Below are 27046 nucleotides of genomic sequence, written 5' to 3' on the forward strand. Positions count from 1 at the left end.
AACCATAAATGTCAGCTGACTATGTTAGCCAATCAGCTCCACGGATCGGAACAGCTCCACGGATCGGTTTCTGAGACTCGTCAGTCATCTGTTGAAGAAGGGAGATTTGCGGTGAGTCTTAAGTTAGCCTATGTCTTGTTTACATTCTTTAATTATATTAAAAAGATCAGGGTTCAGCCTTGACAGTAGCCTAGGTCTACTTTAGCCAAAGGATATTCAGTGCGATAAAAGTTATGACAAGGATCACTTCCTGGCCAAAGTCCAAAGTCAATTACACATTCTGGGCGTGCAGTGGTAATGAGCAAAGGCAATAACTCCATCATCCATTATGTTTTAGTCTGTGTGGCCTACCGTCAAAATATATTTGAAGACTTCGGTAAAGTTAGACAGAAATTGGCAGATTCGCGTTTTGCGGTTCAATAAATCATAGGAGAAATGTTTTCAATGCACAAAAGAGAGCTCTATCTAACCGTAGTAGGGTAGACAACAACTAGCCTACAACCCGGTTTTCATCCGAAAGAACCGTGTATGTGGATAAATAAAACGCATCCTTGTGAACGTTCTGCTTTCAGCCGAGCGTCTAGGGACCGTCTACAAAGTGCAAAACCGAAAGTGGATACAAATACATTAAATAGCTTCACTGTCATTGAGCCTAGTGCTTCCAAAATCATAGCACACAGCTAGTGCTTCCCTAGCAACACACTACACCTGTCAATTACGGGAAAAACGGACTCACCCTATTTATAATATATTTTATTGGGGGTTAAATGTAATAGCTTCACTGTCATTGAGCCTAGTGCTTCCAAAATCACAACACCTAAGGCCTCACTAGCAACATACTACACCAGCTAATTATGGAAAAACAGACTCACCCTATTTATTATCTATTTTTAATGGTTGAAAAATGCAATAGCTTCACTGTTATTGAGCCTACTCCTTCCAAAATCACAACACACAGCTAGGGCCTCCCTAGCAATATACTACACCTGCTAATTAGGGAAAAAATGACTTGCCCTATTTATAATATATTTTTAATGGGGGGGAAATTCAATAGCTTCACTGTTATTGAGCCTACTGCTTCCAAAATCACAACACACATCTAGGGCCTCCCAAGCAACATACTACAGCAGCTAATTGTGGAAAAAGGGCTCGCCCTATTTATAATATTTTTTTATGGGGGGAAATTCAATAGCTTCACTGTTATTGAGCCTACTCCTTCAAAAATCACAACACACATTTAGGGCCTCACTAGCAACATACTACACCTGCTAGTTAGGGAAAAATGGACTTGCCCTATTTATAACATATGTTTAATGTGGGACAAATTCAATAGCTTCACTGTTAATGAGCCTAGTGCTTCCAAAATCACAACACACAGCTAGGGCCTCCCTAGCAACATACTACACCTGCTAATTATTCATTTAATAGTACTTTTCTGTTAATTTAAACTTACTTAAAGACAGAAAAATACATGATGTGTTGGGTAGGGTGGAGCAGGGGGTGGTGTAGTAGGCTTTGTGTGTGTGTGTGTGTGTGTGTGTATTGTTCATGTTTTTCTAGATAAATATTTGTATATGTATTTATCTGTGTGTGTGTGTGTGTGTGTGTGTGTGTATACAATTCCATACAAATATGGCTGTAAGTTTCATTTCACTAAGTTCCAGGTTTTTTTTTTAGATAATTAGGCTTATACTTAATTTTAATACAACCTAGCCTCAAGTTAACTTTGATTTAAGACAAAACATATATTTCTTTATGGCAAAGACTAAAGATACACAATGACATCACTTAGAATCACTAGCTATAATATACAAGGATTGTACTCATCTGCTTTTGGTGAGAAGAGTACATATCCTGACTTTGGAAATCTTGTAAATAGATCAGATATTGTAATACTGTTAGAAACATGGAGTAAAGGAGGAGAAAAGTTTAAAGCTTTACTAAAATTCCAATCTGAAGGATCAGTTTTGCTAATGGGAGATGTTAAATTGGTGATTGTTAACGTGAAAACTGGTATTGAATGGCTGGCCGGGTGGACGACATTCGCCACAGGTAGTCCAGTAAGAACTTGAGATGAATGAATTTCTCAACGGAGTACGGGAGTCAATTTCACTGTTGGTAACGTGATAGGGACGGGATAGAGCAGAAATCAACGGGAGCGAGCGGGAGGGGAACGAAGCCGGAAACAATGACGCTGCAATGCGGTGTTGTGTTTGGCTATGTTGTAAGATTGTGAAAAGAATAAATATCAGAAGAGGCTTTTGCAAAATAGCCGAAAGATGAACGATAATGCACCTTACTGTTCGCGAGATGGAAAGAGGAAATAGCGTTTAGGCCTACATGTCCATTTAAATTATAGCCTAATCTAATGCACTTTTGTGCTTTTTAAATCTGAAATAAGATGGAATGTGAGGAGACTGCTATTAACTTTAAAGAGGCCTATCTACAATTGAAACTATTTGCAGCCTATGACGCAAATAGCCTTATGGATGTCTGGATGGATGTCTGATGGATGTCTGCTTTAGTTGTTGACAGCAGGGTTTTTTTTACGATTTAAAATGATACTTTCTAGATTTTAACGGGCCATGTTGAAGAGCTGATGTCTGTTATTGTTCGACCGGTGGTCTCTTCCACACCTCCCTGACTTGACCCAGTCTACCTTCTGCTCTGTTGACAGCTGCTTGAAGTCTGTGCATTGGTTGAAATAGTGCTCAAGGCTGTCACAGAATGGGCATTACTGCTTGGGCTTGTTTGATGTCCAACGGGGGGGCAATGGTGGTTTGGATGGCCCCGCTTGCTTTGCAGGGTGGTCACATCCAAGCAGGACAGTGGTGGTGCGTGGCGCTATGCTTTAGCATCCTGCCGGCGGTCTGGTTGTCTCTCCACTGGGACTCTGGAGTGAGTGAATGAGCTGGCATCCTCCTGGACGCGGACTTCATATTCCAGCCACTCTGCGAAATCCCGCAGAGTCGGGATGGGCGTGTGAAGGGGGATGATAAAGCGTTTTGAAGTGTGCTCGCAAGTCGTGTGGCAGCTTGGACTGCAGGCGTGACAAGTGTGACCCACACTCCAACTCTGTTCTTCCCTCGCTTCCCAGCTTGTCCAGAATCCCAACTAGGGCCCTAGAACCTTCAGCGCAAACAGACGGAACCCTCTGGTGTCCCCACTCTTCACCTGTGACTCGGCAAGCACCTCTGTGATGCGCTGCAGGGCTAACTTGTGCGGCTGGCCATACAGTTCGGTAAGTGCAGCCATGGTCCTGGTGTATGGGTGGTTGGAGTTGCTGTACGAGTCTGCTATCAGCAGAGCATCTTCCAGCTTCAAATGGTCCACCAGAATTTGATACTTGAAATGCTCGGTGGCGTCAGAGGGCAGAAGGTTGTCCAACGGCAATTTAAGATGAGCATACTGACTAGGGTCGTCATCTTTGAACAAAGGGATGTTGGGCTTTGGACCGCAATAGGTAGCTTCCTGGCTACGTGGCTGGAGCATCTGATGGCTGAAGTGACGCACATCTTGAGGTTGGGCTTACAGGTGAGATGAGGCCTGATGTTGACTAGAAGCAGCCGTGGAGCGAGGTGAAGTGAATGGCATCACATACATGGTGTGGGGATTGATGAAATAGATGTTCCATTCTCTGGTGCAGGAGGTGCATAGTCTGGCTGAATGTTCATGTCCCTGAGACGCTCTGATTGCTCTTCAGCCAGGTGAGGAATTGGCTGCTTTGAGGGCAGCAGCCGCTGTTGTGATCTTTGCCTTACTGCACTGACTGGAGGGTGAAATGGCCCTGATGGAGGTGAAGGGGGCCATGAGTCGTTCCGTGGTCATGCTGGTTGTGACTGTGCCGGTGGTAGAGCTGACGGCTCACTGCACACCACTTCCAGCAGCTCATCATCCAGTGGTGCTACCGGCTGTATGGTTGGCTGTAGTGGTGTAGAAGAAACGCTGGGAGCTGGGCGAAGGATACGCTGTTGTCCGCAAAGTGGAGATGCCTTGGCGTGGGGGTACTGTGACTGGCAGGTGCAGGCTGAGATGCGGCTGAATGAAGTGGCGAGATGGCATTGTTTTCTTGCATCTCCTTCAGAGCTGAGAGGACAGCGACTGAGTCCAAGATTTGTGTCTGTCCAGCAGGGGGCACTTTGTGAGGATCCCATGGCCTGCTATATCCCCCGTTGGAATGGCTATGTGGAGGTGTGTGTGGTAGCTGACGTTGTGGCAGAGTCACCAGGTAGTCATCCAGGTGGCGAGGCTGGTGTATGTCACGGTGTGGGCGAGCGTTGACATCTGGGAAGACATATTACTGCAGAAATTGTCGCATCCGGCTCGAAGGACCTTGTTAAATTGGTGATTGTTGACGTGAAAACTGGTTTAAAGGACGGTATTGAATGGCTACTTGAATGGCTGGCCAGGTGGACGACAATCGCCACAGGTAGTCCAGTAACAACTTGAGATGAATGAATTTCCCAATGGAGATGATTTATTCTCCACACACACACACGCCACTCATTTCCAGGATGACTGTCAATTTCCATGGAAACCGTGGTTTCTATACAGAATGGAATAAACAGAATTTACTAAAAATTAGTAAATAATACAATAATATATATCAATATCAATATAGTTTCCTACTATCACATATGTATGAAATGAATATCTATGGGCTGTATTTTGGGCACCAGCGCATGGCGTAAAGTTCGTTTTCCACCCGCGCAAAGTTTAATTCGGTATTTTGCACGTTTATTTTTTAAACATTGCGCCCAGGGGTGTGGCCATTAACAACCTAGGGAGGGGCCTGGCGCGTTGTCTAAAAATCGCTATCATACACCACCTAAACCTGGTCAGAAGTCAATGGCGAGTTGTTCATATGCTATTTTAAGAGCGCATGTCAACAGTCATATTGGCAGGTGTACGCACCATCCTTCTATCATTCATGAACGCACACCAGCGCACGTCCATGCAAAGCATTACAAATTGCACGATTACAATGGGAAACATAATTAGAATAAAGATATTACGATATACTGTACATCTCATGATGAGTAGTTATTCACCATCATTTGCAAATTGGTAATGACGGTTAAAAGTGATTAGGGGAGAGACACGTACAGTATGGAGCACAGCTGAAGACGCACTGTCACGAGATATAAGCAACTCCTCTGCAGGATAAATGTTGTTTTATTCAGTCATTTGAGCAACATTAGGGTAAGTGTTGCTTTTTCCAGCCTATGTTTTCGGTGGTAACCCATTGTCAGTCAATAGTGAAAGTAACATATAACTGCATTTAACTGTCTTGTCGTTGACTGACTCCTTGGTGAAGTTAGTTTCACTTTGCCAATGAGTTAAAATAATAGACAGGTGCAAATGCGTGAAGGCTATGCTACAGTGGGTCCCCGTTAAGTTTGGACGGGTTCCTTCATGAATCACGCACCCCATTTTCTCAGCAGAAATGGCACAAACTGCAGTTGACACAAACAACCACAAGGTGTCACTTGGGTGCCACTACTATTTTTGATGCGACTGACTTACTGCTTCCATGACGCAGCGGGGGCACGGGAACTTAAATTGATCACGGTAGTTTAAGCTTACACTTGACAAAACATTCTAATATGAAAATGTAGATGCAATTGTTGTAAAATGGTGCAGCTCCTTTAAGAAAGCACCGTGTGCAGGGATGGAGAGAGAGAAAGCGAGAGGGGATAGGCCTATGTGTGTTAGAACTTAGCGTGTGGAAAAAGTATGTGCTGTTGAGACTGGAGCGAGTCATATTCAAAATAATGCAAAAAAAAGCAATTATCCTCATTCATTGCAACCAAAGCATGCCTGCTTGCCGACGTTCAAACGAAAAATATATCAAAGCACCTTTTGCGTTTGAATGTAGCACGAAAAAATGTTTAAACAGCTGGACAAATGATTTAGCTAATTGATTATATAACCTGTACACCAGCAATTGTTGAACATTTACCTGTACAAGTACATTGACAGTAGCCCAGCCTAACAGCATGTTGTAGGCCTACTGTAGAAATTTCACTTAAATTGCAACCGCAACATGCCTGCTTGCCAATGTTCAAACGACAACGAAAAAGATAATAAAACAACAAGAGGGTTGAGTCTGAATGACACTGAGTTTTTAGACACTGAGTTTTTGTAGTTAAGAAATATTTTCGTAAAAAAAAAATGGTCATTCTTCAATCTCCTTCACTGACGCCTATGGAAAAGGCTTAACGTCCCAAAACAACGATCAATGATCATCAAATTTCTCTCTCACATTGCTCCTCATAACCATCTATAAAAAAGTGTTTTTTCTTTTCTTTTTGAGCACATCCGAATCCCAGGACATAACGCACTGGACCTTATAATAGTCTCGAGATATAATTCCAAAGGGGGCAGATAGGGGTCACTGCACTTAAAACTTAAAAAGATGAAGCTTTCCGAACTTTGAAATTGCGATCAGTGACTGGCATCGGGTGAACGAAGCTTTTCGAAGTTGAACAGGCTTGCGCACCTCCATGTCACAGGAGAGACTGGGCTCTCCCTTCTATGAAAAAGACGTTAGGCTACCTGCAAACTGGCCTATGATTTCATTGCTGAGTTTGCGGCAAAGCAAGAAAATGTTTTTTTTCCTGAGTCAGGATATGGCGAGTCAGTGTCATTTATTTGTCCAATGTTAGCCTATAGATACAGACCAGTACATCTTATCAATAGTTTGAATGTCGTGTGTGTTTCTGCTCATTGACAAATACCGTTCAGCACATAATAATAATAATAATAAGCTTTATTTGTATAGCACCTTTCATACACAGAATGCAGCTCAAAGTGCTTTACATTTGAAGCATGTAACAAAATAATAGTCAGTCAGTCATTATCAATCACATTTCTTCATTGCTGGGGCCGTTTATGATCCACTCAGCAACATATCAAAAATATAGAAAATGACATGTCATAAGACTGGCAGCCTTAACCCTCTTACCCCCCACAAGCACGCCATATGGCAACTGTGGCAAGCAAAAACTCCCATATTCCAGGAAGAAACCTTGAGCAGAACCTGACTTAATAGGGGGAGCCCATCTGCTTCTGGCTGGCTGCGCCCTCCAATAGCAGCAGATGTAGAATAATCTGAAAAAGTAGTCTACAGGATAAGACGAGTTAACTAAAAGCTTTCCTGTACAGGTATGTTTTCAGATCTTTTTGAAAAATATTTACTGAACTCGCCTGCTTGATGTACAGAGGCAGGGTGTTCCATAGTTTGGGGGCATAATGGATAAAAGCAGCTTCTCCACTTTGTTTGTGGAGCACTTTGGGTACGATTAAAAGATTAGAATTGGATGATCTAAGTTTCCTTTGTGGTTGATAAGATATTAAAAGCTCAGAGATATATGAAGGTGCTGTGCCATTCAGAGCTTTGTAAGTAATTAACATAACCTTAAAATCAATTCTATAGGAAATAGGGAGCCAGTGCAGTTCAGCCAACACAGGGGTGATGTGTTCTCTCTTCTTAGTCTTAGTTAAAAGTCTAGCCGCAGAGTTCTGTATGAGTGCCAATTTCTTTAGATGTTTTTTGGGAAGACCAGTGAAAAGTGCATTGCAGTAGTCTAACCTGCTAGTGATAAAGGCGTGAATTAGTTTTTCTGCATCTTGTTGAGTTAAAAAGGGCCGCACTTTGGCAATGTTTCTCAAGTGGAAATAGGCTGTTTGAGTAACTTTACTGATATGGGGCTTAAAACTTAACTCTGCATCTAAGATGACACCGAGGCTTGTTACTTTTGGTTTGACCTGGTGTGCCAAGTTCCCCAGATTACTAAGAACAATATCTCGCTTTAGTTTTGGTCCCACCAAAAGTACCTCTGTTTTGTCATCATTTAGTTTCAGAAAATTTTTCATGGATTCATGCCCAATTAATTCCCCTTGTTAAAGTGTTCGCCTTTGTTACACTATTTGGTTTCGTGATGTAGACTATGATAAACACCATATGGCCAAATATGTGACTCAGCTAATGTTATAGGCTATACAATTGAATTTCCCCTCTTAAAGGCAAGCTGGTGTAGCTTATTAGACTAGGCTACTATTAAAATACACCGACGGTAGCCTTGGCTATGTGTAAAGTAAGCTATCGCATGATTTCATGCACGTAAGTGAAAAGGGCCTTGCATCTGTCAAGTTCGCACAGGGCCTCGCATCCCCTTGCGACGGCCCTGCAGCTCCTCCTAAGACAGCGAGGAAAAAGTTAAAATACGCGATAAACCCGGGAAAAGTTGACAGGTTTGTTTCGGTCCCGGTGATTATTTGTGAAATTGTGCAAACGACAGCCTTTTCAAGGCATTTCAAGGAAGGAGTCGTAGCATGCAAGCTCCCAAATTGACACAGTAGCCTAAGGCATCAATAAATTGTTGGGACTGGGGAGGGTCATGCGTTTTTTCTCAATCACTTTGGAGGGTCATAGAAAAAATTCTTGCTGGCGAGGGAGGGCCACATCTTTTTTGACTAATGCTCCCAAAACTCCTCCGGTAGCCCCTTAATTAAATAAATAAAGAACAGTCCCTAATTGATTAATAGCCTAGGCCTACACCAGCAATTGTTGAACATTGACCTGTACAGGACATTGACAGTAGCCCAGCCTAACAAGCAAATGTTGCAAAATACATCAAAAGACGCAATTAATCAGAAATAAATAATGTAATCTGCATCGCTTTATTTAACAAACTGCAAGCAACAAGAGCATTGAGTTCGCTGTAAGGCCAAACCCAAGAGCAAAGCCTATCTGTTAAGGCAGTCGATAGGCTATATAACGAGCTGTGTGCCTGGAAAGACGATAGATGACGGCTCTGGTCATCCCATACCCTCCCCCCACTTCCTGTAGCCTACCATTATGAAGGCCTGTAGCCTAAAACGACTCGTTGCCGTTTTGTGACATTAAGCTTTTTCACGTTAAGCCCCCCTCCCCCATCCCCTTCTTTCAAAAGCAGTGGGGGAGCGCGGGGCACAAAGTAACACTTTTTGGTAGACAAAGGAGGGTTCTCCGCGCTTCTGTCGTTTGGCCACAATCCGTTGCAACCAGGCCAGGACAGATATTTTAGAGAGAAGGAGAGACGCCGGTGCAGCTCAGATGTCTTCTTAATTTTCTTTATTCTTTAGTAAAAGGTGCAGAACATTATTAAACTTTGACTAACGTTTCGATGTGTCGATGTTTTTGACTAACGAACATCGAAACGTTAGTCAAAGTTTAATAATGGTCTGCACCTTTTACTAAAGAATAAAGAAAATTAAGAAGACATCTGAGCTGCACTGGCGTCTCTCCTTCTCTAACACTTTTTGGCTTTGGCTAAATATTTCTAAAATCATTTGAGTTTCACTAGTCACATGTTTTAACAAGCAACACTTGTTATTGAACTAATAACAGACGTGTGTCGAAAATTTACTTTATTTTCCATACGGAGAAATAACATATGCAGAGTCTAACCAAGGTCAATCTTGCCAAAAAAGCCCTCAAACCTGAAAACACATGCATATTTTTGTATTGCAATCATTGTAGCCTACAGTTGTAACAGCGCATAACAGTCGTTTTACTCCCCGGATGCGCTCATTATAAAGAATGTTTAACGTGTCCTAAAAACAGCTATCAATTAATCACCAAACGTCTTATAAACAAGTATTGCCAGGAGCAACACCTTGCAAAAAATGATAACAATAGGCCTAGGCCTTTATATGGCTCTGCTCCTGCCTAGATTCGAACTCAGAACTGCCTGAAAGTTGCAGACCTGTTCTGGAAATACGTGCATTAACCCACTCGACCGTCAGACAACGCTATCTGCTTCGAGTAGGCCTATTGGGTAGGACTGTAGCCTACACTGGTTGCTGTGGCACAGTCTTGAGTGACCAAATTCGTTTTTCTTTGTCATATGAATGCTGTCATTTTGTTAACATTACTGTTAAGGAGATGCTGTAGGCAAAGTCTATATTTCAACCTGGTTAGTGTAGTAAAAAAAATCAGAACTATTCACAAGGTTTCTGGGCAGCATATTTATGTTCTATTAGCAAGCGAACTTCTCATGACTACCGACAAAGTAGCCTACTGCCAGCTGACGAAGCTCTCATTTTAAAACATTACTGAGAGACAGACACTGTACAATCAAGAAATCTTGCCACTGAATCCAAAACTATGTTTAACATTATGTACAAGGCTTAGGCTACAGTGGACTAGCATGTTGCAGGGGCTGCTAAAAACACAGAGAAACGCACTGAAAACTCGGCCAATCACAGCCCTTGCTGTCGAATGCGCCGTCTGGTTCGACCGTGGAACTCCACAGCGGACTATGCTGCCCCCAAGCGGCTGCAGTTGTACTTACATTTCACCATTCACCATGATCGTGAATGAAGTGTCAATTTTTAACTGGGACCCACTGTAGGTTTTAGTAAAGCATGGTTTAAGAATGACTATTCCATACGTTCTCGCAAGCAGCCTCCTTCAAATGCGCCGTTGAATGCCAAAATACCGATGCATTTATTTGACATATCGCGCTTTGCGCCGTTAAAGGGAATGACAGATGTCATTCTCATTGGTTTAAAATGATGTTACGCCCCAAACACACCCATATGACTGATTAAAAAACCTAGGAACACCTTGTTGCGCCATGCGCTCCACTTTTGATAACGAAACCCCTTCCAATGAGAACTGGACATCCTGCTAAATTTGAATAGACTTTTGACGAGTGACAATGTACTTTAGAATGTCATGATAGGGCCCAAAAATACAATAGAACAGGGATTCCCAAACTGTGGTACGCGTAACACCGGTGGTATGCGAGCTGCCACTAGTGGGTATGCGAGATGAAAAGGGCGATGGAAAGGTGTAAAAAATATTAATTAATTAATTACCTAAAACATGAAATTAAAGGAAATCATTTGTAAACTCTATAGGCTATGTTTTCATTAAAAAAAAATAAGCTACCCACAATGCACATGATTTCCTACGGGCAGCCAGAATATCTGGCGTGTTTGGTGGATGTATAGGCTAGGTAGAACATGGAAAACTGGTTAAAAACAGGGACACTGTCTAAAAGGCCTCATTAAAGCGATCGAAGAGGAGAAGCGAGAGAAACAGAGCAGGAGACGGGTAATGGGATGGGGGGGCAGAATGATGAAGGTGGAGGTGGAGCGCAAAGGAATAAAAGAAAGGACGAGATGGAAAAGACTGTATGTACAGTATAATGAGGCATATAGGCCTAGGCTTCACGTGGATTGGGAGACAGACTGCCCAAAGCCACAGTGCGTGGTTTGCATTGAGGTGCTATCTAACCAGTCTAATGTCGTTCTCCCCACTGTTTTTTGTTATCATGTAGGGCGGCTAATTAAACATGATGCCTGGAATGCGTCATTAGAATGTGTTTTTTATGTGTCGGATGGTGGGGGTACGCGAGCCGAGTCAGGATGTAGAAGGTGGTCCGCGGGAAAAAAAGTTTGGGAACCGCTGCAAAAGAAGAATAGCTCTGACAACTAATTGGTTACACACCAATACTAATGAATAATTATGAGTAAGTAGCAGATACTGAATGCCCTTTACAAATAAGGGCACATCTCCAGAAATAAAGTGCATGAACATGACACTGGCCCTTTAAGGGAATGAGCTGTGAATGCAGTGCTACATCTGAAACTTACAGCCCTGCTCAATGTGCAAACAGCATGGCAAAGGCCTGCTGCTAATATCTTTACTGAACAAGGGCTTACCCCACTAACTGGGTCAATATGCCTAGTGACGCCTTATGAGTATACCAGAATGGACAAATACACCCAATTACATATGGAATTTACCACGAGATATACGCGAACTACATGTGTTACTGAAGCAACGGCACCACATTCTACAGGCAATTTGAGATACTTAATATTAAACAGTTAAATTGACATAGAGAACAGATAATTTATACACACAACTATTGTTGAAACTTACATTCAAAAGGACGCACGACAAGGAAGGCAAAGAAAGAAAGAATGTCCATCAATCTCCGTGAGGAAATATCAGTCTCCAGCTCCCGAACTGTGGTTCTGATCCAACGTGACTCACTCTGATTGGAAGACGGGACAGTTCAAGAGTTCACCATGATGGACAGGTGAATCAAGATCACATATTGGCTACCCAGACTGGGCTGCTCTGGGGGAACTTCGAAACTGTCCATTAAAAACTAGAAACAGTGTGTCTTAAATGCACATCTAACTAAACAGTCATCTTACACACAAATATTTAAAGGAAGACTTTATTCACTGTCCAATTCTGAACAGGAGACATGAATGCAAGAACAGGTACAGGAAAAGATTATATAAACCCAAATGGCTATGCATACATCACTGAAGCTCAACAAATTTGAAAGATCTATGACTATGCAATAACAGATATTGATTCAAGCTACATTAAAGAAGAATTCCGGTGTGATTAACCTAAAGTGTGTTGAAACATGATCATGATACAGAGTGTGAAAGTATGTCTCATAGCTCATCTCTGCTTGTCCCCTGCACTCCGAGATCTGGCGCTAGTTAGCCAATGCTACCAACAGGTTTTCAAAGGGGGTGCCTCGGGCATCGGCCTAACCATGCAAATAAATCACTGTTTTATACCATTTACGAGGCTCAAAGTAGCTCCACACTTCATTGGTAGACTTCCATGGGCCCTGACATTTAAAACGAGACATTGAGAACTTTTTACTTAGTTTATTTACAAGACGATTTATACAGACAGTACTTTCAGGAAGTTTACTGTTAGTCATGATAAGTCGAGCGACGAGTACGAATGAACAGGTACAGTATGATAAGGCTATTAAAGATCAGGTTGACAAAGCACGGAGAACATACTATTGCATAATAGTTATCAAGCCTTATCTTATATCAAGTCTTATATGGCAGTGAAATTTGGGGTATAAAACATCAAAATAATTATGAGCTATGGGACAAAAGCCCAGCAGAAGCACTACATCTTGGGGGTACACAGGAATGCAACAAATATTGCATGCAGAGCAGAACTCAGAAGATATCCACTATTAGTTGATATAGAAAAAAGAGCATGCAAATTTTATTACCATGTACTGTCCTCAAAACCAGAGGAATGTAATCACAGTGCCCTTCTACAGAGGAGAACCCACCCAGAGAGAGATCCTTTTGATTACCTTTTATCAAAACACAATTTGAATTTGAATACACTTGACATGTCTCAGGCCAAGTTAAAACATATCGAGAAATGAACAAAAGATGAATATTACAAATATTCGCTAGACAAAATTAAAAAATCCAACAAATTGAACTATTATCAAAAAATAACCATATTTAACAAATATCAAACATTATAAAAAAAAAAGGAAACTTCTAACTTCCTTCAGAATTAGTGAGCACACTCTGGAAGTTGAGAGGGGCACAGACAGACAAACCAAAAGATGACAGGCTTTGTCTACAATGCCACGAGTAGAAGATGAGTTACACTTCCTCACAGAGTGTAAAAATGACACCCTGGTTAGGAGAAAATTCTTTGACCACATTGGCAAGATTGCTCCCGAATTCCCCATGCTACCAAAATAGACAAGCTCCCGTATTTGTTGGGAGGGCACAATAGAGTATCAAAGCCATGACTTAGCGTTGTCAAGGTAGCGATATCACTGGATCTAAACAAATCAATCTACCATTAGAAATTACCATAGCGGTGGTTTTCTTAATCTATTTCAATAATTTTACAACGTTTCTAAGACAGCCTACTACAACATATAATTCATACCAACACGATCAAATTCGTGACTACAGAGTTTCATTTTAGCATGGGTTTCCTCCGTAAAAGAGACCTGCATGTAACTTCACAGCATGCGGTTAAAATCCTTAAATTCACGGACGTGTTTTGGCTTTATTTTTTTGCCAAAAAACGTCACTCTTAATAGCCGCCAGTGTTTGAGAAGATGTGACCTATCCACTGGAATTTTGTTTCTTTCTATCACACCTGCCAGGGAACCCGTGTTATATGGCTAACTGCTGCCTAATATTTATTTTTATTAAGTATAAGTATTGTAGCGTTTTACCAAGAGCCAGAGTTTCATTAACTGGTTTATTGAACAAAGCACACAATGCAGCATGTAACACACAGCGGCCCGTGTCAGGCCCAGAACGCAAAGAGGCAGAACTTCCTCGAACCGTAGACTATATTCCTCGGGGGGTCCCGCCCCCCTCTCGCCAGGCTGCCAACCATGAGCGTGCCCGGGGTTACGCATAGCACGGTCGCTACAGTATATATACTCTTTGGATCCCGTGAGGGAAATCTGGTCTCTGCATTTATCCCAATCCGTTAATTAGTGAAACACACTCAGCACACAGTGAACTTTGAAGACCTACTGGCTTGGGCAACTGCTGTAGCAAGATAACACGATAGCCATACACCATGATCAGCCATGTTAACTTGCTACAACACGTTATCATAAGCACCTCCTTCCTGTTAGATACTCTTCTTTTGGCTTCATAGGACCTAGAGGAGCCAGAATGAAATCCATATCCCTCACAGGACACTTACTCTGCACGTTATCTTAATTCCATGATCCAGCTCTATGTCCCCTCTTGTCCGACTGCAGTCCTCTTTTGAGGATCTCTCTTTTGAGGATCTCCCTTCCCAAAAAATAAGTGCATGGAAGTGTACTACTAGATTACTTATTTTAAACATGAATATTTAAAAAAAAAAAAAAAAAATTCATGTAGTCTTTCAGTTTAGTTTTTGATTTCAGTTTGGTTTTAGTTTGCATAAGTAGTTTTAGCTTAGTTTTAGTTTTGCAAAATGCTCTAGTTTTATTGTAGTTGTTATTTAGTTGTTCATATTTACTGTGTTTTTGATATTATGTTTTCAGATCCCCTGTCACAGCTATGGCCAGTTTGGCATGGGGAAGGCAGGGTATGTTTTCATCATTTCAATGTCTATGATCATTTAAAGAGTAGCCTAACCTGTCCTTTTAGACTGGAATTATACATAGAGAGGCACTATCAAATGAATCACATAACTTCTTTCTTATTACCATTCTTCAGCATCAGGCCAAGAGTTTTTTAAGAAACACAAGGGGGAGCTAGAGATGCGTCTTCATGTCCTTGATCCTATCCTAAACCACCTGGAGTGTGACGGGGTTCTCTCTTGCCCGGAGAGGGAGGAAGTGGAAAGCAACACAACCCGCCTAAAAAAGAACTTTGCCCTCATAACCATGCTGGAGAAGAAAGGAGGCGTGGCCCAAGAGAAGTTTTATGAGGCTCTTAAGAAGCATAACCCTCTTCTGCTGGAGGATCTTCAGCCTGAGCCACAGCAAAGAGGAAGTAATGACCCTCCAGTGCCCATCCAGTGGAATTTCAGTCAATGTCAATATGTTCGCCCAATTATGTTATCTCAAGTAATTAAATTACACGGCATGTTACATTTTATTAGGGCCCAAGCACCAGAGGTTCAAAGCCCTATTGTTTCTGTAAGTATTATCATTATAAACAAACAAGAGAACAACATGGGCCCTATCATGACATTCTAAAGTGCATCGTCACTCGTCAAAAGTCTATTCAAATTTAGTAGGATGTCCAGTTCACATTGGGAGGGGTTTCGTTATCAAACGTGGAGCGCATGGCGCAACCAGGTGTTCCTAGGTTTTTTAATCAGTCATATGGGTGTGTTTGGGGCGTAACATAATTTTAAACCAATGAGAATGACATCTGTCATTCCCTTTAACGGCGCAACGTGTGATATGTCAAATAAATGCATCGGTATTTTGGCATTCAGCGGCGCATTTGAAGGGGTCATTTTTAAACCATGCTTTACTAAAACCTAGCATAGCCTTCACGCATTTGCACTCGTCTATTATTTGAACTCATTGGCAAAGTGAAACTAACTTCACCAAGGTGTCAGTCAACGACAAGACAGTTAAATGCAGTTACTTTTTACTATTGACTGACAATGGGTTACAGTACATAGGCTGGAAAAAGCAACACTTACCCTAATATTGCTCAAATGACTGAATAAAACAAAATTTATCCTGCAGAGGAGTTGCTTATATCTCGTGACAGTGCGTCTTCAGCTGTGCTCCATACGTGTCTCTCGCTTCTCCCCTAATCACTTTTAACCATCATTACCAATTTGCAAATGATGGTGAATACCTACTCATCATGAGATGTACAGTATTTCATAATATCTTTATTCTAATTATGTTTCCCATTGTAATCGTGCAATTTGTAATGCTTTGCATGGACGTGCGCTGGTGTGCGTTCATGAATGATAGAAGGATGGTGCGTGCACCTGCCAATATGACTGTTGACATGCGCTCTTAAAATAGCATATGAACAACTCGTCATAGACTTCTGACCAGGTTTAGGTGGTGTATGATAGCGATTTTTAGCGCCAGGCCCCTCCCTAGGTTGTTAATTGCCACACCCCTGGTCGCAATGTTTAAAAAATAAACATGCAAACAGCACATTTTTGTCACAGACAGAATCAACCTAAGCGTGCTCAGATGATGTGATAGACGAGGCACTGTTGCTCACCTGTCCATCATCGTAAAGCCCAGTTTGGCTGGTTCGAGCATAGTTGCGCCGCAACGGAGCAATGCCAGACCGAACTTCCCAACCTCAAATGTTGTGGGCGGGGCTAAATTGGCACCCAGGCTAGATCCAAGCAATACAGCTGCAGGAATCCTATTGTTTTTGTTCTCATAATTATAAGGGGTTCAATCAGCACAGCTGTGGGAACTCTTGTTTTTGTTCTCATTAAAAGTGGACACTACACACTATGGTCACAGACCCTAGTCTCGATTCAGATCCCAAAACATTGTTGTACAATGTATTGTGCATCTACAGGCGGCGCTATAATAATCGTCATAATATAATCGTAATAATCGTCCTCTGCTGTGGAGATGTCAACTTTTTTCACAATTTCATAATAATTGAAAGTAAAGTAAACTAGTCTGAGGCAGTTCATCTCAGTCTCAGTGTACATCATAGCTGTTAACACTGAGCTTTGAAAATAAGGGAGATTTCCCGGATTTCTCACGCAGAATACGGGAAAATGTCAACATTCGTCCCCCAACGTTGGAAGGGTTGCAGTATTAGTCCGTTTCATAATTGCAAGCTCGTGCATTGGTCAGCTAAACAATACAACAAAGTAGCCTACTTTATTTACGCCTAACAACAGCCTATATTAATTTGGTCAACTTTATACAGCCCTAGGAAGGCTAAAGTTCTGTAGCCTAATCGATGGCCCTGTGCGCTGTCATTCTCTCTCCTGCGCAAACAAAATGTGTGCGTTCCAAGTAGCCTATAGTGCGTAATTCTTCTTCATAAAGTTTAACAAATGCATTTGGTTATTTTTGAGATTTTAGAGAGAACAAATAGCCTGTCATGCAGTTTATGGGCTACAGTGCAGAGTTGGGAAGTTATGGTAGGCCAACTTGGAGTGAATATACAAACAGGGGGAATTCTTTCTCTACTCGTAGCTGAGCGTTCGGCCATACACTATGCAGGTGCCACTGAATCGTGCTCTCACGACAACCACGCCTTCATCTTAAATAGTCTCACTGTCGCCTTCAAGCAAGCAAAACGATGCTTTGAAAACATCTGTTTCGTTGGAAGGGCAAGGGTGTAGCAACAGGACAACAGTACAGAGAATGACAAGTCCGATGGTAGAGCTAATGTTATGAGATTGTTAAAATACGGGATATTTACGGGAAAATATTAAAACGGGAACACAGCGGGAAAAAAGTTAAAATACGTGAGAAACCCGGAAAAAACGGGAGGGTTGACAGCTATGGTGTACATCATCTACAGACAATGCTGACAAATAATTATCCAAAAAACTTTCATTTGTCAAAAAACAAATGAAAAAAAAAAACACCCAATGAACATTATAAGGAAGTGACCCCTTATGACTTTCCTATATCTAATCATACAAAGGCCCTAACATAACAAAGGTTCATGAACATAGCCTACACAATGATCAAAATTTGGTAAAATTTTAGAAAAGTAAAAAAATAATTGAAACTTTGACCGTCTGCATGTATGCATTTTGATATACTCTCACACTCAGTCCTCAACTCTGAGCTGGTCCTTAGCTCAAAGGTTCTCCACCTGCTGCCTAGGAGACTCTGGGTTCAGAACTCACCCGAGTCATGTCTCAAACTTGTCCAGTTATAGCCAGACTGCATTGTTATGCAAGCCTCAGCATTACATTAATACACAGGATTAGATGTTAAAATCCCTTGTGCCAAAATCCAAGGTAAAAACACATTCAGAAGCCCCTGCTCAAGTTTAACTTTAAAAAGCACACTACCCACAAATCCGCCAACAAATGGTCACAAGCACAATACAAATGGCCTATCCAACAGCAGTAGCCTATATAGTATGCGGCATGTCATTGGGGTTATCAAGTGGGCACCCTCATTCACCGATGTTTCGTTAAGTTAGGCCCACGACACCTCATGAAGGCTTAACAGTGAAACCAGCGTCCTGGAGACACTCCCCTCCATGCTGCCACCATATTACCACATTGCCCACATTCTACATTCTGCTGCGCCTGGCCATCTAACCCCAGGCCTATGACCATTAATCTTCTCCCTCCTTGGCTGACTGGCCTCTCTCTCTGCCTCAGTGCTAGAACTTACCGCAACAACAGGGGTACTGATGTCCTGCGAACTGTGGGTTTCTTCCTGTCGCTGAACTTCAACCGACTGACTTGATGCACTTCTTAAGAAATAGCTATCAATGCGGGGACCCTGTGTTCCCTCTACCAAGCACTTATTTTTCCCTTGATGAATTTTCAGGCCCTTTAGACTTGTAACCTTCTGCCAACCACACACACACATCTGCAGCTTTTTCTCAGTTTTCTCTGAACTAGTGGCTTCCACAAACATGTTTTCCTTACTCGTAATCAAATTCGTTCCAGGGTCAGTAACCATGTCTATCACAAGTGAGTCATCTTCCGCCCCTGCTCTCGCTGACTCTAGGGGTATTTTTTCATTATGTCGTACTGTAGCTTAGTAGGGTGCAGCCCATAGCTTAGTGAAGCCTGGGCTACTGCCACAATGAGCTGCTAACCCATTGTAGCCCCGGCGGGGTCTATTCCCTCCTGTCAGCTGTCTTTCCCTGCTGTCACAAGGTCTTTCCCTAGTTGCCAGCTGCCCTATTCACAGCAGTCACTAGCCTACGCTAGCTTCAGCATTACATTAATACACAGGATTAGATGTTAAAATCCCTTGTGCCAAAATCCAAGTTGTTAACACATTCAGAAGCCCCTGCTCAAGTTTAACTTTAAAAAGCACACTACCCACAAATCCGCCAACAAATGGTCACAAGCACAATACAAATGGCCTATCCAACAGCAGTAGCCTATATAGTATGCGGCATGTCATTGGGGTTATCAAGTGGGCACCCTCATTCACCAGATGCAGATGAACATATTCTGAGAACATATTCTGAGTTTTCAAGTACCTGGGCCTTACGTTTTTTTGTTTGTTCTTCAGCTACTTTTAGGGTAGAAAAATAAGAACCATAATAATAATCTGAACAAAAAAAACAATAGGGGTCCCACAGCTTCATTGCTTGGACCCTAGTAATCTGAAGAAAAACAATAGGCTTCCCACAGCTTTTCTGCTTTGACCACCAATAATGTGGAATAATCACAGGAAACACAATAGGATTGTGTTGGTAGCTTGGACCCCTCATCATTCTTACAGAAACAATAGGGCACAGCCTTCATTTCCGGGGATTCACAGCTTCGGTGTTCCAGCCCTAGTCTTTAAATCATTATCCTGAGGTTTGAAGTCTGGCTCATTCTCCTGTGTTTCCAGATATTCCTCCTCCTGGGCAGATCCAGTTCACTTCAGTGCAGCCAGACTCTGTGTCCTTAAGCTGGTCACCACCAGAGGGCGCTCCTGGACCCCACAGGTTCAGAGTGACCTGGAGAGGTGGTGAAAAGCAGCACAGCATGGTAGTGGCAAGTTTGGGTCTAATGGTGACAGAACTGATTCCAGGAGAGAAGTATGACTTTGCTGTGGCCACCCTCGGGGAAGATGGCTATCAGAGCTCATGTGTGGAAAGGTCTGTTCACACAGGTGAGAATAAATAATAGGTGAGAACAAGACTCATTATCTTTGTGTAGCAGGTGGCAACACCATGCAGCAATCTTTCCATGCACAGCTATGTGGTAGACCTTGTTTGATAATCAACTGTCCGGGACCTAATAGTAATTATAGCCCAGTAAAAGAATGCTGGCCCATACAGAATTATTCTGATGTAGCCTATTTCATAGGCCCCCCACAGCCTACCATGTTTGTCAACCAACTAGCCTACTCTACATACAATGCAGCATTTTATGTGCACTAATGCTTGAGATGTTAACTGAAATTAGTGTGAGTGATGTGAGCGTTATTTGTCATAAAGTGGAGTAGTGAAAGCCATGTGATGATCACAATGTTACAACATGCCTCCACATGTCCCCAATATTCTCTGCAGAGGTTCCTCCACCAGAGAATCTCACTGTGGATTTGAACTCATTGACGGCCTCTCTGAAGTGGACCAAACCCGCCGGAGTGGACCAGGTGTCTTACCTGCTGGAGCTTCAGAATCAGAAATGCATAGAACCCGTCCACAGAGGTTCCCCCAATTATACATTCACTGGCCTACAACCTGGAGGAGATTACACCATCAGTGTGTACACTGTACTGAGCAATGGCTGCCAAAGCAAACCAAGCAGCCAGATCTTTAAAATAGGTAAAGTATTGTTGAATGCAAATACATATTTCAGATACATTTTCACTTCAATTAGAGAGCATCATATCAATTGTTGAGACACTACAATAATTCATTCACTCACTTACTCTTTACAGTAATTCACAGGTTTCGCAGGTTGTCAAAATTTGTCATTTTCAACATTTGATATATTGTCTATGTCCTTTTTGCAGCTAAATATGGGTTTACGAGATTTGCAGATGATCACATTCTGTTTATTTTCATTTTACACAACGTCTCAACTTTTTTGGAATTGGAGTTGTAAAACCACACCTCATACAGTTTTCACAAAGACGTTTAAGCAAGTTTTCAAAAAATGTTTCCAAATGGCTGAACTTCATGATTTTATTGCACAACAACCTTCTCAATCCTTCCAGAGATTCCAGTCCCAGAATGTCTGGCTGTGAGCTCCATCACTACATCATCTGCTAGCCTCAGCTGGGTGGTGCATCCTGAGATGAAACAGACTCCACACAGCTTCCTGGTCTCTTACCAGAGTGAAGGGACTGAGCCACAGTCCATGTTTACTGAGTCATGCAGCACAGACATCACAGGCCTGGAAGAAGAAACGGACTACACAGTTAGAGTCTACACTCAGCTCCAACATGGAGTAAAGAGCCAGCCTGCTTCTGTTCACTTAAAGACAGGTGAGATATTATTTATAAATATGTACATGGACACCACTGAATCTTCTAATAAGACTTTTTAACACAATTACAAAATAAATGATTGACAGTCTCTAGATAAAACCTAGTTTTTTTTATTAGTGCTAAGCACAACTCCTCTATTACCATTTGGAAGTGCCGATTCAGACCTCCATATAGGGCCCTAAGCAAAATCTTGCTATGGGGCCCTCCTACCTAAACTATGTGGGACACACAGTCACACCTGACACCCCAGTGCTCCCAATACAATCATCCCACCCCATTTTAGATGTCTACGGAAATTGCCAAATATAATTGTGTGAATCACCTTCACAGCTGTAAATGCCCAGTTTTAAGGTCTGGTCTGGTCTGCTTGCTTTTGATGCCTGCTGTACATACTGTATCTGGTTGTGCTAGTACTGGCTAAGGCTAACTGTTCTTCACCTGTGTCTGTAGCCTAGTACTTGCCAAAGACATATAGCCTACTGGACTGGCTCCCCCTGATTCCCTTCAATATATTTTGAAACGTAGACTATTTCAACTATCATTTTAATACTCCATGATTATAATTTACTATGTGCATCTACTGTCTGGTGAAGTGTTTTCTTATTTTATTTTATGTGAATGCTTCAGTTTTTTAATAAATAGTGAAGACCTTTTTTAGGAACATGTTATATCCTATTGACATGAATGATATGTTAGTACTAGACTTATAATATTAAACATGTTTTATTTATTCATTTACTTTTGCCCATATTGCATACCCATAATTCACTGAATTGTGTTGTTTATAGGTCCATCTCTGAGAATCGTGTTGGTTGGAAAGACTGGAGTGGGAAAGAGTGCTGTTGGCAACACTATCCTGGGGAGAGAAGCATTTCACTCATATAACTCAGTCACACAAGTATGTGAAGGAGTGTGTATGGGCAGTCCGAGACCAGTTAAAGTGATTGATACACCTGGTATTTTACACAAAGACAGAGATGCAGATAATGTCAAAGTGAAATGTATGACATACTCGTCTCCAGGACCCCATGTATTCCTACTGGTGATTGCAGTGGGGACGTTTAGTAGGAATGAACAGAAGCCAGTCAGAACCCTACAGGAGCTCTTTGGGAAAAGAGCTGCAAAGTACACAATGATCCTGTTCAGTCACGGTGATAAACTGCAGGGTCAGACTATTGATAAATATGTGCACTCTGCCCACCCCAAACTAAGGGAGGTCATAAAGAGTGGTGGTGGAGGATACCATGTGTTCAACAACAACAGCAGAAACCACAAACAAGTTGTGGAGCTGATGAAGAAAATAGATGAGATGGTGAAGAGAAGTGGAGGAGGTCACTTCACTGAGGAGATGTACGAAGAGAGACAAAGAGTCATGCGAGTCACAATGGTGGCCATTCGGAAGAAGCTACTCACTGTTGGCGATGTTGGATGTGGGACAAGATGTTTGCGTATAACTTTCGTTGAAGACAAGTTTCCTGAAATATATGTCCCCCGTGTATTGGAAAATTATATTGCTGATATTGAAGTTGATGGGAAAGAGGTGGAGCTTAATCTGTGGAACACAGCAGGCCAGCAGGAGTATCCCAGACTGCGGCCCCTGGCTTATCCCGACACGGACGTCATACTCATGTGCTTTGCCATAGATAAGCCAAGCAGTTTGGACAGCATTTCAAAGAAGTGGGCTCCGGAGCTCAAACACTTCTGTCCGAATGCTCCCATCATTCTGGTGGGCAACAAGAAGGATCTGCGCAATGATGAGCATGCACGTCGGGAACTAGCGAAGAGGAAACAGGAACCTGTTAAACAAGAGGAGGGCCAGGACATGGCCATTCGCATCGATGCCTTTGGCTACGTGGAGTGCTCAGCCAAGACGATGGAGGGCGTCAGGGAGGTGTTTGAATTGGCTGCTAGGGCAGCGCTACAAGCCGAGAATCAAAGCGCCTGCCTCTTGTCATAGAGGCTGAGAGGATGCTGGGAAAAGGAGGGGAGGGGACGTAAACCAGGCCAACCAACAAAACAGAGGAGTGGTTATTAGAAAGGGGGAGCAACGCATCCCCTGCTAAGTAGGGGGATAAGGATGGGGATGGAGACATCAAACCAGGCCAAAGGCTGACCTTGAGCTTATTACATCCTCCATTTGGTCACTCAGTGATGCCACTGGTTAAATTTATCAAACAAGCAATTTTGGTTTATTTATCACATACTGACCCCACATCACATCACCCACATCACCCCACATATGTACGCTGCACTGCATGGAGGCACCACTACAATGATAAAAAAAAAACACATCATAGGGAGGTTAGGACTGTCATCATCATAACACAAAGGTTTATAAGTAAGTATAAGTGTTAGTAAGAGGAGCAGGGGAAACAGTTTGTAGTATAATATGATTATTAATCCCTGAAGACACATCTGCATTTTAGAGAGGTTATAGAGAGCACTGCAGAACATAATAAGGGACAGAGCCATCATCGTATACTACGAAGCACGTTAGACATATCTATGCTATCTAGACATATTGAGGCTTCACAAAGCCTTGACTCCGGTGTATAAGTTAAGTGATACTACGATAGCAGTTATGTGATATATTTGTCAAACTAGGTTTTCAGCTCAGATCTGTGCGCGTTCTCGGTGTTGGGATGATATTGGCCACGTGAGCAACGTCTTTTTGTTGTTATGTCACAGGGTATGAATCGTACCAAGGGTGTAAATAGACACTCCGAAAACAATTACTTCCGCATTTATGAGCGATGGCGTAATCTACACTGCGGTCATTTTTAGTGTCTAGCCTATAACATCAAATAAATCGATTGTCATCAGATGTTGTATTGTATGCACGAGAATCTCCGGTTCTGCTCTCTCCTGGTTTGAATCCTACCTCACAGGACGCTCGTTTAACCTATAATGGCTTGGACAGCTATCTGCATCTCTCTATCTCACCACAGGGGTCCCCCAGGGCTCAGTGCTGGGCCCCCTTCTCTTTGCGATCTACACCACCTCCTTGGGACAGATTATCTGTTCGCATGGCTTCTCAGACCACTGCTATGCAGACGACACACAGCTCTATCTGTCCTTTCCACCCGATGACCCCTTGGTTTCAGCACGGATCTCGGATTGCCTCTCAGACATGGATGAAGGCACATCACCTCCAGCTGGACCTCTCAAAAACTGAACTGCTAGTCCTCCCAGCTAAACCTACCATACACCACGACATCAACATCAAATTTGACTCCCTGTCTGTCTCACCTACCAGGACTGCAAGAAATGTAGGAGTTGTTCTCGACAACCAACTAACCTTCTCAGATCATGTTGCCTCAGTTGCCCGGTCGTGCCGTTTCACACTCTACAACATACGGAAAATCAGGACTTACTTGACTCAAGATGCTACCCAACTCCTGGTTCAGGCAATAAAAAAGTAATCACACGACTTGACTACTGCAACGTCCTCCTGACAGGTCTCCCAGCCTGCGCAGTGAAACCCCTTCAGATGATCCAGAACGTTGCAGCACGCCTGGTCTACAACCAACCCAAAAGTGCACGTTACCCCGCTGCTCATCCAGCTACACTGGCTACTTATGGTGGCCCGCATCAAATTCAAGGCTCTAACGCTTGCCTACAGTACAAAGTAGTCTCCGGTTCTGCTCCCACCTTCTTGAATGCCCTCATACAGACATACGCTACCTGCAGACCGTTGCGCTCCTCAGACGAACAACGTCAAGCTCTACTACCGGTACGCTCAGGCCAATCTAAACTTTTCTCATCTGTTGTTCCTCGTTGGTGGAACACACTGCCAATTCCTACAAGGGCAGGGACATCCCTCTCCATTTTCAAAAAACTCCTGAAGACCCAGCTCTTTAGAGAACATCTCCTCATAGCACTACTTACAACAAGTCTTGCTGATGCTAGTGTAACCCAGGTTTACAAACTAACCTATAAGAACCCAAACTAAGATAAATAATAATAAACATCAAAACAGTGTTTAGTTTATCGATTTATATTTTATTGAAAGAAATGACAACAGAAAATATGCATTGCAGATGTCTGAAGTGAAGTGAATAAAAATGAACTCTATAGCTTAAAATAGTATAGCTTAAAATAGTATAGCTTTAATGAGTAGGAAAATGTTAGAGCTCCCTCTACAGGATGTAGTGAGAGAAAACAGGGAATCGAAACTTCACTAAGAATTCGTCAGTCCAGAAAAGAAAGAGAACGAAGACGGAGGGAAAAAGAAGCGCTGAGAAAACGATAGAGAGTGAGAACATTAAAATAAACCAATTGCGACTAAACGACTTGGTTAAAGTCAGTTTAGGTCAAGATTTAAAGTATTATACTTTCAGATACCGTTTGTGTGAAACGAAACCTGCTGTTTAAAGCTACAGCCTTTTATGTTTTTTTGTCTAATTGAGTGCTAGCTCCAGAGTATAGCCTGCATCGTCATTGACTAGCAGCATATCTGTTTTGAGATTTTTCTTTTGAATTTCATCAGTTATTACAACGTCAGTTTTCAGAAAAGACTTTATTGAAGATTTACCTTTCTCAGTTTGATTGAATGACACAAACTTTTATTGCTTTGAACTGAATGCTTCGTCGGACATGGACAACACATGTAAAGACAACGACAAGATGGCGAGCCTACCCAACGAGACAAGATGGATTCTACTACACACAGAGGATTAGCCCCACTGGAAGCGTAACGTTAACTAACTTTCTCTTTTTCCAGTTTCTCAATTTCTACAATAAGTAAGACCTTTCAGTTCCTTGGATAAGACAGAAAAAGACTGTGATAGAAAACCGAACCTAACGAACTGAGAATTTGATTGCTACTTGAAAGATTGCTTTGCAAATGTGAACTTGCCTGTATTTCTGTTAAGTTACTGATGTTTCGAATTGCTCCACATGTTCTATGTGGGTTTGAACGTGAACTTTGATTTGAGGTATTGAACTTAAATTTGAGGTTTAAATCATTCCAATAACTTGACTTTAAAACTAAACTTTAATAGAGAATTTAGCTTACAGTAAAATATTCAATTAGTTTTTCTACAAAATAGGAAATTAACAGACAAATAGTTTTCTTTAAATAGGAATGAAACTAGAAACAAATAGGAAGTAAATAGAAATTCAACAGTGTTAAAGTGAACTTATGCTACTGATTGAAAATTTAACTGAAACAGAAAGGTTTTGATTGAATGATTATCTTCTGAGCTTTTGTACCTATGTATATAATTTTCATTTAACTAAAATTCTAAACTTGCTTTAACCGTGTGTGCTTGTGTTTTACTCTCTCCTGAAAAATACCATAGATCTTCTGATGGCCTAGATTTGAAGTTAGTCTATTGTGTGACAATCAGTTGCACATTTAATGTAAACAAGTGTTACACTAGCACTTACCACCTGACTTGAACTGACACTCAACTGTTTAAAAACAACACTCACTGATACACCTATTCTTACTGTACTGTACCATTTTTAAATTGTTCTAAAATTGTTGAGAAAATTGCTTTAAAACTTAATCTGTTACCATGTTGTTAGTCGCTTTGGTTAAAAATGTGTCAGCCAAATGTAATGTAATGTAATTTTTGTAATCCACACTGTGCATTTTGTATTATAATCGAATTGATACTGTACATTATGATGATACA

At 41.9% G+C, this 27046-nt stretch overlaps 1 protein-coding gene across 1 annotated transcript; it reads left to right on the plus strand.

Annotated features, from left to right (window-relative positions):
- Positions 1–26659, plus strand: LOC143132204 (uncharacterized). The gene is made up of 7 exons (XM_076291576.1): positions 1–111; positions 14856–14899; positions 15031–15309; positions 19815–20078; positions 20479–20736; positions 21132–21401; positions 22193–26659. The coding sequence occupies exons 2-7, from the start codon at positions 14872–14874 to the stop codon at positions 23359–23361; spliced, it is 2268 nt and encodes a 755-aa protein (XP_076147691.1). The 5' UTR covers positions 1–111; positions 14856–14871; the 3' UTR covers positions 23362–26659.
- Positions 26660–27046: the final 387 nt, after the last annotated feature.

Source organism: Alosa pseudoharengus, unplaced genomic scaffold, assembly GCF_046254945.1.
Source record: "Alosa pseudoharengus isolate Yale_2024_CS ecotype anadromous, Long Island Sound unplaced genomic scaffold, YU_APseudo_1.1 YU_APseudo_1.1_scf_19, whole genome shotgun sequence".
In the NCBI taxonomy this organism is placed as follows: domain Eukaryota; kingdom Metazoa; phylum Chordata; class Actinopteri; order Clupeiformes; family Clupeidae; genus Alosa; species Alosa pseudoharengus.

Excerpts from the sequence above, each read along its gene's own strand:
- LOC143132204 (XM_076291576.1), top strand. The coding sequence starts at position 14,872 with ATGGCCAGTTTGGCATGGGGAAGGCAGG. Across the intron at positions 14,900-15,030 it reads TTTGGCATGGGGAAGGCAGG|CATCAGGCCAAGAGTTTTTT; the intron begins GTATGTTTTCAT and ends ACCATTCTTCAG. Across the intron at positions 20,737-21,131 it reads CAGCCAGATCTTTAAAATAG|AGATTCCAGTCCCAGAATGT; the intron begins GTAAAGTATTGT and ends CAATCCTTCCAG.